Source organism: Cucurbita maxima, unplaced genomic scaffold (genome assembly GCF_002738345.1).
Source record: "Cucurbita maxima cultivar Rimu unplaced genomic scaffold, Cmax_1.0 Cma_Scf00023, whole genome shotgun sequence".
In the NCBI taxonomy this organism is placed as follows: Eukaryota; Viridiplantae; Streptophyta; class Magnoliopsida; order Cucurbitales; family Cucurbitaceae; genus Cucurbita; species Cucurbita maxima.
This window is the reverse complement of record NW_019272039.1, coordinates 1,307,823-1,316,887: the sequence shown is the minus strand read 5'-3', so window position 1 is coordinate 1,316,887 and position 9,065 is coordinate 1,307,823. Positions and strand designations below refer to the sequence as shown.

Here is a 9,065-nt window from a genome sequence, read left to right as displayed (position 1 = left end):
AAAAAAAAAAAAAAAAAAAAAAAAAAAAAAAACAAGAAGAATTTTGAGAAGATTTAGCATTTGCCAAAGGACTTAAAAATCAGCATAACTGAAATGCAAGAGCTGGACAAAAGCTAAGGCTTACCAGAAGAGTCAGAGCAAGCATTTGACTCATTCGAAGAGTCGGAAAAACAACGAAGGCTACCGATGCGAAAAGGGAATCGAGCTCGGCAATTAGGAGCGGCACGAATACACTTATCGGAAATGGAACCAGCAAGTGAAGTAGACAAGCACCGAGCAGCATCGGCAGAAGCTAACCGTCTAAGAAGCACTTCCATGGCCAACAGAATAAGAGAAGTATCTGTCGTAGTTAGGTTGGCGCTGATTCTGATTCTGTTGAAGTAACTGCTAATTAACTTCCTCCGACGGGACGAGCAGTAACTGTGCGTATGACCGAGCAGAAGAGCAACAGAGCCCAGAAAATTGGATTGAACGGCGCCCCCCTAAAGCCGATTGAATAGGTCTCGAGAACATCAGTTCGTTTTCTTTGACTTGACGACGCTGACGTGTTTTTTCTTTTTATATATTCTATTTCAAAAAAAAAAAAAAAAATCTATATAATTTAGATCATTGTTGCATTTTATTTTTACCCTTTAATCAATTTTCACTAAAATACTTACTGCGCACAATAGTTTATTTTCAACCAGTGCAAGAAATTTAAAGAAAAAAAATTTAAAATTCAATCAATTTAAGGATATGCTCGAAATTATTTAATTAAAAAGAAAAGATTGAGATCTTCTTGCTAAGGACGCAAGTCTTAAACATTGTTTTTTTAAAAAGAAAAGTATTAAATAAAAAGTTGAGATTTATTAATAAAAAAAATATAGAATGGTCGTGAAAAAGATCACATTTTTTATGTTTGTATAAATTTTTCAACGGGTAGTTGAGGTGTGAGTCAGGAAAAATGGTTCTTTAAAGTTGAAGTTAATCATAACTCAGAATTTTTAAAATGGAACTACGCGTTAATATTACGGACCTGATGACCGAGACCGTGGACTTGGGAAGTCGACGAGGGTGGGTTGGCTGTCCTATCCAATTCATATCAAACAAACCGAGAGAAGCTGATGTTGTTGCAGAGGGATGATGGAGATGGGCAGTTTCAGTTTAGGAAGGATTTTCTACCTCGCCTTCGTTATTGCACAATTGATGTCTACCACAATTTCTCAGCAGGAATTTTTATCATACAAATGTTCAGAGAACGCCAACTACACCAACAACAGCCCTTTCAAGAAAAATCTCGACAACGTACTCGCCTTAATCACCTCCAACTCTAACACCGACACCCGGGTCGACTACGGTTTCTATAATGCCACCTCCGGTGAAGATCCCGACACAGCCAACGCTAAGGTTCTTTGTCGTAAAGGCGTTCCCTTGGAGGACTGCAGATCATGCGTGAATGAATCAGCCATCAGGATTGTACAAGACTGTCCAAACCAGAAGGAAGGTGTGGGATGGTACAGTAATTGCCAAATACTTTACTCAAACAACTCTGTTCACGGTGAGATAAGCATCAATTCCGCGTCGCGAATTGCTTACAACACCGCTCAGGCCCCGGATGCTATCAGTTTCAATGAGAAACGGAGAGAGTTGTTAGATCGACTCCGAGAGGAGGCTGCGTCAGGGACTTCAATTCGCAAGTCTGCAGGCGGAGATGTCAAACTTGGAAGTCCGAATACGTATACCATATATGGCCTTGTCGATTGTTTCCCCGACATGTCGTACTTCAATTGTGATGTCTGTCTCAGTCGTCTTCAAAGTAATCTTCCTAGTTGTTGTAACGGCAGCATAGGAGCGAGATTAACTGTGACAAGTTGTCAAATAAACTACGAAATCCACCCTCTCTATGCGGCACTTCTCTCTCCTCCTCCTCCTCTGCCGCCGCCCTCAGCTCCTAATCTCTTCCCTCCATCTTCGCCTTCGACACTAGGTAAGGACATGCTCTTTTCGATGCTCTTTTCTCTCTTTTTCCCTTCACCCTTACCAACATAACCTCATATTTTCATACTAATTTTATCCCTTTCTTTTGCAGAAAATAATGGCAATACTACTAGAACTGTTATAATTGTTGTGGTGTCCATCGTTTCAGCCCTCATTATCATTGTTGGCATTTGCATCGTTGCGAGATTGAGGAAGCGAAAGCACAGAAGACCATTACAAAATCTTGAAAGTGAGTGGTTTACGCGGTTAGACGTTGTCCACTTTGAGCATAAGCTTTCTTAACTTTGCTTTGGGCTTCCCCAAAATATCTCACACCAATGGAGAGAGTATTCTTTTATTATAAACCTACGATCATTCCTAAATTAGTCGCTGTGGGACTTTCATCATCCAACATACATACGCTTCCTCTGTTTTGTTTTTTAGATGACGGTATTACATTGATCGTGTAGTTTTTCAAAGAAGCTTACAGCTTTAATCCTACAAATGACTTTGATGTTCTATGTCTGAATCTTCTCTTAGCTGTTGCTCATGGAGACGCCACTGATGAAATTAGCAGCGTGGAGACGATTCAGTTTAATTTTGACACAATTAAAGAGGCAACTGATGACTTCTCAGACGAAAACAAGCTGGGACAGGGTGGATTCGGAGCTGTTTACAGGGTATGAAAGGAATTAAAGAATATGAATCAATGAATTTGGAGCTGTTATGAGGTGGTGTGTTATATTCTTACTATAAATTTGATGTTTATATTTTCAGGGTAAGCTTCCTAATGGACAGCATATTGCAGTGAAGAGGCTTGCGAACAATTCACAACAAGGCGACGTTGAATTCAAAAACGAAGTCCTTTTGGTGGTCAAGCTTCAGCACCGGAACTTGGTTAGGCTGCTGGGTTTCTGCTTGCAAGGAATTGAAAGACTTCTCATATATGAGTTTGTACCAAATGGCAGCCTTGACCACTTCATATTTGGTATTACTTCTGTTCTTTCTTTGGTCTGCACAAATTGGAAAGGGCATCATTCATATAGTTCACAAAAATCTAAACTATCCATGTAGATTTTGGAAAGCGGACCCAGTTAAGTTGGGAAAGACGGTACAAAATCATAAACGGCATTGCACGAGGACTTATTTATCTTCACGAAGACTCTCGTCTTCGAATCGTACATCGTGATCTCAAAGCTAGCAATATTTTGTTGGATATAGAAATGAATCCAAAAATTGCAGATTTTGGTATGGCAAGATTGTTTGAAGTAGATGAGACTCAAGGCAATACAAGTAGAGTCGTGGGAACTTAGTAAGTACAAACTTTATTTAATTATTTTCTTCGATAAATCTTTTGAGTAATCTATTGTTCGTACTTTTGCAGCGGTTATATGGCTCCAGAGTATGTAGTCTACGGACAATTTTCAGTAAAATCAGATGTCTTTAGTTTTGGTATTTTGGTTCTTGAAATTTTGAGTGGTAAAAATGGTACTTGTTTTCGCACCGGAGAAAACGTCGAAGACCTCTCCACCTTTGTAAGTATATCATTCACTTATAGTTGAAGCAGATACTAATAGTTAAATAACCAACACCACGGTGGATTTTGTTGCAGGCATGGAATAATTGGAGGGCAGGAACAACAACAAATATCATAGATTCAACATTTGATGTTGGTTCAAGGATCGAAATGATAAGATGCATTCACATTGGATTATTGTGTGTTCAAGAAAACGTAGCAGATCGACCAACAATGGCTACAGTGCTCATGATGCTAAGTAGTTCTTCTCTCACTCTTCCTATACCCTCTAGACCTGCATTCTTCATGCATAGTATCACCCATGAATCCAACACAATCTTAAAGCCACATAGGGGTACTCATTCGGAAGCCAAGTCTCTTCAAACTTCAGATAATGACATTTCAATTTCGGAGTTTCATCCTCGTTAGAATTTCATCACTCAAATATGGTTGAATATCATCTTAAATTTAATTTTGTATATCTTGATATATGGATTTACTTCTAAACTTCCGTCTTATAAAGTCTCCTAAGAAATTTTCTATAAATTTTATTTTCTCTTTTATCATCATAAAAGACATTATTATGAGCAACTCCGCTTAGAGGTAACGAAATTTTGATGTTTATGGTGAGTTTTTATTACATTTGAACCGAGACCCATTAATATTTTTATGTCTACTAATGATAGATGTGTATCACTAATGTACATTTATCATTAATAGATTTGATTGATAGAAAGAGAAATGGTCAAACTTAAAAAGAACACATCGATGGCTCGCATAAATTGTCCAAACGGTAGTTGAAGACTAGTCAGAAATGAATGGGGTTCTTAAGTCGAAGTGAGTCATAACTTCGAATTTTCAAATGGAACTATGCGTATATATTACGGACCTGATGACCCAGGCCGTGGACTTGGGAAGTCGACGATGGATGGTTGGCTGTCCTATCTTGTCTTTTAAAAGAACCGAGGGTAGCTGATGTTGTTGCAGAGGGATAATGGAGATGGGCAGTTCGAGTTTGAGGAGGATATTCTACCTCTCCTTCGTTATTGCACGATTGATGCTTACCACAACTTCACAGCGCGACTTTTTTCTGTACAAATGTTCAGAAAACGCCAACTACACCAACAACAGCCCTTTCAAGAAAAATCTCGAAAACGCACTCGCCTCAATCACCTCCAACTCCAACACCGACACCCGGGTCGACTACGGTTTCTATAATGCCACCTTCGGTGAAGATCCCGACACGGCCAACGCCAAGGCTCTTTGTCGTAAAGGTGTTCCCTTGGACGACTGCAGAACATGCGTGAATGACTCAGCCCGCAGGATTCTACAAAACTGTCCAAACCAGAAGGAAGGTGCGGGATGGTACCATCATTGCCAAATCCTTTACTCAAACAACTCTGTTCACGGTGAGATAACCATCAATTCCGCCGTGCAAATCGCTTTCAACACCGGTAAGGCCCCAGATGCCAACACTTTCAACGAGGAACGGAGAGAGTTGTTAGATCGACTCCGGGAGGAGGCTGCCTTAGGGAGTTCAATTCGCAAGTCTGCCGGCGGAGATGTCAAACTTGCAAATCCGAATACGTATACCATATATGGCCTCGTTGATTGTTTTCCCGACATGTCGTACTTCGATTGTGATGTCTGCCTAAGTCGGCTTCAAAGTAATCTTCCCAGTTGTTGCAACGGCAGCATAGGGGCGAGATTAGTTGTGACAAGTTGTCAAATAAACTATGAAATCCACCCTCTCTATGCTGCACTTCTCTCTCCTCCTCTGCCTCCGCCCTCATCTCCTAATATCCTCCCTCCATCTTCGACTTCGACACCAGGTAATGCAATTAGAGCTGTCTTATTTGTTGTTGTTTCAACACTCTGTTTCCATTACTCATCGTACTTGACATGCCCTGTTTGAACTTGAACCATTAAGCACATAGCCTCATATTAACATACTAATTTTGTCCCTTTCTTTTTCAGAAAGTAATGGGTATACTACTAGAACTGTTATCATTGTAGCGGTGTCCATCGCTTCAGCCATCATTCTCATTGTTGGTATTTGCATCGTTGCGAGATTGAGGAAGCGAAAGCACAAAAGATCATTACAAAGACTTGAAAGTGAGTGCTTTACGCTTCCTCTGTTTCGTTTTTTAGATGATAGTTTTACTTTGATAGTGTAGTTTTTCAAATAAGCTTACAGCTCTGATCCTACAAATGACTTTGATGTTCATGTCTGAATCTTCTCTTAGCTGTTGCTCATGGAGACGCCACTGATGAAATTAGCAGTGTGGAGACGATTCAATTTGATTTTGACACAATTAAAGAGGCAACTGATGACTTCTCAGACGAAAACAAGCTGGGACAGGGTGGATTCGGAGCTGTCTACAGGGTATGAAAGGAATTAAGAACATGAATCAATGAATTTGGAGCTGTTATGAGGTGGTGTGTTATATTCTTACTATAAATTTGATGTTTATATTTTCAGGGTAAGCTTCCTAATGGACAGCATATTGCGGTGAAGCGGCTTGCGAACAATTCACAACAAGGCGACGTTGAATTCAAAAATGAAGTCCTTTTGGTTGTGAAGCTTCAGCACCGGAACTTGGTTAGGCTGCTGGGTTTCTGCTTGCAAGGAATCGAAAGACTTCTCATATATGAGTTTGTACCAAATGGCAGCCTTGACCACTTCATATTTGGTATAACCTCTGTTCTTTCTTTGGTCTGCACAAATTGGAAAATGCATCATTCATATAGTTCACAAAAATTTAAACCTCCATGCAGATTTGGGAAAGCGGGCACTGTTAAATTGGGAGAGACGATACAAAATCATAAATGGCATTGCACGAGGACTTCTTTATCTTCACGAAGATTCTCGTCTTCGAATCATACATCGTGATCTCAAAGCTAGCAATATTTTGTTGGATATAGAAATGAATCCAAAGATTGCAGATTTTGGTATGGCAAGATTGTTCGATGTAGATGAGACTCAAGGCAACACAAGTAGAGTTGTGGGAACTTAGTAAGTATAAATTTTGTTCAATTATTTTCCTTAACAAATCTTTTGAATAATCTATTGTTGGTACTTTCCCAGCGGTTATATGGCTCCAGAGTACGTAATCCACGGACAATTTTCAGTAAAATCAGATGTCTTTAGCTTCGGTATTTTGGTTCTTGAAATTTTAAGTGGTCAAAAAGGAAATTGTTTTCGCAATGGAGAAAACATCGAAGACCTTTCCAGCTTTGTAAGTATATGATTTACTTGTTATAGCAAATAAAAATAGTTGAATAAATAACCCCCATGATGGATTTTGTTGTAGGCATGGAAAAATTGGAGGACAGGAACAACGACAAATATAATAGATTCAACACTTAGTGTAGGTTCAAGGATCGAAATGATAAGATGCATTCATATTGGGTTATTGTGTGTTCAAGAAAACGTAGCAAATCGACCAACAATGGCTTCAGTGGTGACGATGCTAAGTAGTTCCTCACTCACTCTTCCAATACCCTCTAGACCTGCATTCTTCATGCATAGTATTACCGGGGAATCCAACACAATGTTAAAGCCAGATGGGGGTACTCATTCTGAAGCTAGATCTCTTCAAAATTCGAATAATGATGCTTCAATTTCGGAGCTTCTTCCTCGTTAGGTTTTCATCACATGTTGTGGTAAGATATTTTGCATTTTGAGAGCCTATATATATATATATATATATAGATTAAATAATAGAATGATTGTTATATATGAAGTTTATTGTTGAATGGACTATCAAAAAGGGGTGTTTAATGACATATTGTTGAATATCATCCATTGCATATCTTGATCTGTGACAATAATAAAGGCTAGTTCACTTTTAAACTCCCTTCCTATAAAGCCTCCCGAGTAACTTTGAGTATAGTATTATTTTCCTAATTTGACTACTAATGTCATTTACTGTTTGAAGGATAATATATTATTATTATTATTAGTATTAAAGTATCAAACATAATATTATAATATTAAATTTTGATTTTATTTTTTTATTTTTTAATAGAAATTAGATTAGAAATAGTTTGCTGTCAGGAATAATTGAACATGGTCCGTGACAATTATGAGTTTCCATTAATTATACTAACACATAGTCAATATACAAAACTCAAACGGTGTCTGATATATATAATAGAGAAGGACTAAGAAGAAGCACAAAGCCAAGCAGCAATGGCATTCTACCTTCTCCTGGCTCCTCTGCTATTGATGGCCAAAGCTTCTGCTCAGCCACACTTCATCTCTCACTTTTGCATTGACAGCGCTCGTAACTTCACAGCCAACAGTACCTTCAAGACCAATCTTCACCATGTTCTCTCCTCCATTACCACCGACAAAAAACTCAGCTACGGCTTCTACAGATTCTCTCATGGACAAGGCTCAGACATAGCCAATGCCGTCGGTGTTTGTATGCCCGACATCAAGCTTGATACGTGTCGAAGCTGCCTCAACGACTCTGTTCATCTTCTAACGAAGCTTTGTCCTAACCAGAAAGAAGCAATTGGATGGTATGAAAATTGCTTCCTGCACTACTCAAGTCGACCCTTGTCAAACCAAATGGATATTAGGCCAATTTTCAGGACTCAATCGACAGAAAACGCAACGAACACAGCTCGGTTTATTCCAAGCCTAAGAATCTTGTTGAATAGTCTGAAAAGCAAGGCTTCTTTGGGTGATTCTCTACACAAATATGCAGCTGGAAATATGTCAAGTTCAGGGCTGGACACAACATACGCTCTTGTCCAATGCCTACCTGATTTAACTACACAACAATGTGACGATTGCTTGTCTTCAATTTTCAAGAAATTCCCAGATTATTGCAGCCGATCCGCTGGGACTTTCACCCCCAGCTGCATGGTGAATTATAAACCAACCCGCTTCTTTGACAATAGTAGGCCAACGCTGCCGCCAACTCCGCCACTGATGGCAATATCCACAGCCTCATCGACCGATAACGAAACTCGAGCAGTAGGTATGTATGTTTCTTTTAGTTCATCTTCTCAGAGCAATGTGAATTCTGGATTTAAGTTTGGTTTGAATGCAGGGACAAAGAATGTGAACACCAGAATTCATATTGTGATCATAATGGTTCTGTCGGTACTTTCTTGCTGGATTTTGATAATCTGCATCTACATGTTTCTGAGATCCAGGAGGATTGAGCAGAGAGTTGAGAGTAATTAATCGCTTCTTCTTGTTATATTTAATTCATTATAGTTGACTTCAATCCAAGGTTGACTTTAAATCCGGCGAATAATCAAGCAGAATGGAAATTTGACTTTGTTTTGCTTCTAATAACGGTGGTTAACGTGAGGCTTGTTTGGAATAATGGAACTAAAAAACTTCAACAGGAAATCATTAAAAAAAAAAAAAAAAAAAGCTTAAATTATTTGAATTATTAAGAAATAAAGGTCTATATTTTAAAATAAACTAACCTTTTTTTATTATCATTATTGTTTAATGATTGGGAGGTGAGAGATAGAATAACAAGGTCAAATTGGCTATATTAGTGAAATATTAAATTTTATTTAAAATTGGCTAGATTTTAATTGGAAAAATTAATAATAATAATTT

The 9,065-nt window shown here is 38.6% G+C and overlaps 3 protein-coding genes across 7 annotated transcripts in view; 2 read left to right on the top strand and 1 right to left on the bottom strand.

Moving 5' to 3' along the window:
• The window catches only part of LOC111496705 (probable UDP-3-O-acylglucosamine N-acyltransferase 2, mitochondrial), a 3,479-nt gene extending 2,398 nt beyond the window's left edge, over nucleotides 1-1,081 (bottom strand). For 2 of the 3 annotated variants that reach the window (XR_002720508.1, XM_023147186.1), the window contains exons 1-2: nucleotides 1,016-1,081; nucleotides 125-567 (exon numbers count right to left, since the gene is read on the bottom strand). Coding sequence is in view for 2 of the 3 variants with exons in the window: in XM_023147186.1 (XP_023002954.1) it covers nucleotides 125-317 (193 nt within the window). In the remaining variant the exon portion in view is untranslated. The remainder of the gene's footprint in view (nucleotides 1-124; nucleotides 568-1,015) is intronic. The other variant, XM_023147187.1, reaches the window with a different exon arrangement.
• LOC111496690 (putative receptor-like protein kinase At4g00960) lies at nucleotides 1,059-7,214 on the top strand. 3 transcript variants are annotated; one of them, XM_023147163.1, is made up of 7 exons: nucleotides 1,059-1,966; nucleotides 2,069-2,206; nucleotides 2,497-2,636; nucleotides 5,955-6,165; nucleotides 6,251-6,488; nucleotides 6,561-6,711; nucleotides 6,787-7,214. In XM_023147163.1, exons 1-7 carry the CDS (start codon nucleotides 1,120-1,122, stop codon nucleotides 7,117-7,119), a joined length of 2,058 nt encoding a protein of 685 aa, XP_023002931.1. In that variant the 5' UTR covers nucleotides 1,059-1,119; the 3' UTR covers nucleotides 7,120-7,214. The 3 variants fall into 3 exon arrangements, with proteins under 3 accessions (XP_023002931.1, XP_023002932.1, XP_023002933.1); XM_023147164.1 differs by lacking the exons at nucleotides 5,955-6,165; nucleotides 6,251-6,488; nucleotides 6,561-6,711; nucleotides 6,787-7,214 and adding exons at nucleotides 2,734-2,944; nucleotides 3,031-3,268; nucleotides 3,341-3,491; nucleotides 3,569-4,016; XM_023147165.1 differs by lacking the exons at nucleotides 1,059-1,966; nucleotides 2,069-2,206; nucleotides 2,497-2,636 and adding exons at nucleotides 4,356-5,304; nucleotides 5,450-5,587; nucleotides 5,719-5,858.
• The window catches only part of LOC111496703 (cysteine-rich receptor-like protein kinase 29), a 2,305-nt gene continuing 289 nt past the window's right edge, over nucleotides 7,050-9,065 (top strand). The window contains exons 1-3 of the mRNA XM_023147183.1: nucleotides 7,050-7,138; nucleotides 7,633-8,466; nucleotides 8,539-8,667. Coding sequence (XP_023002951.1) covers nucleotides 7,668-8,466; nucleotides 8,539-8,667 — 928 coding nt within the window. The 5' untranslated portion in view covers nucleotides 7,050-7,138; nucleotides 7,633-7,667. The remainder of the gene's footprint in view (nucleotides 7,139-7,632; nucleotides 8,467-8,538; nucleotides 8,668-9,065) is intronic.

Excerpts from the sequence above, each read along its gene's own strand:
- LOC111496690 (XM_023147163.1), top strand. The coding sequence starts at position 1,120 with ATGATGGAGATGGGCAGTTTCAGTTTAGGAAGGATTTTCTACCTCGCC. Across the intron at positions 1,967-2,068 it reads ATCTTCGCCTTCGACACTAG|AAAATAATGGCAATACTACT; the intron begins GTAAGGACATGC and ends TTTCTTTTGCAG. Across the intron at positions 6,712-6,786 it reads TCGAAGACCTTTCCAGCTTT|GCATGGAAAAATTGGAGGAC; the intron begins GTAAGTATATGA and ends ATTTTGTTGTAG.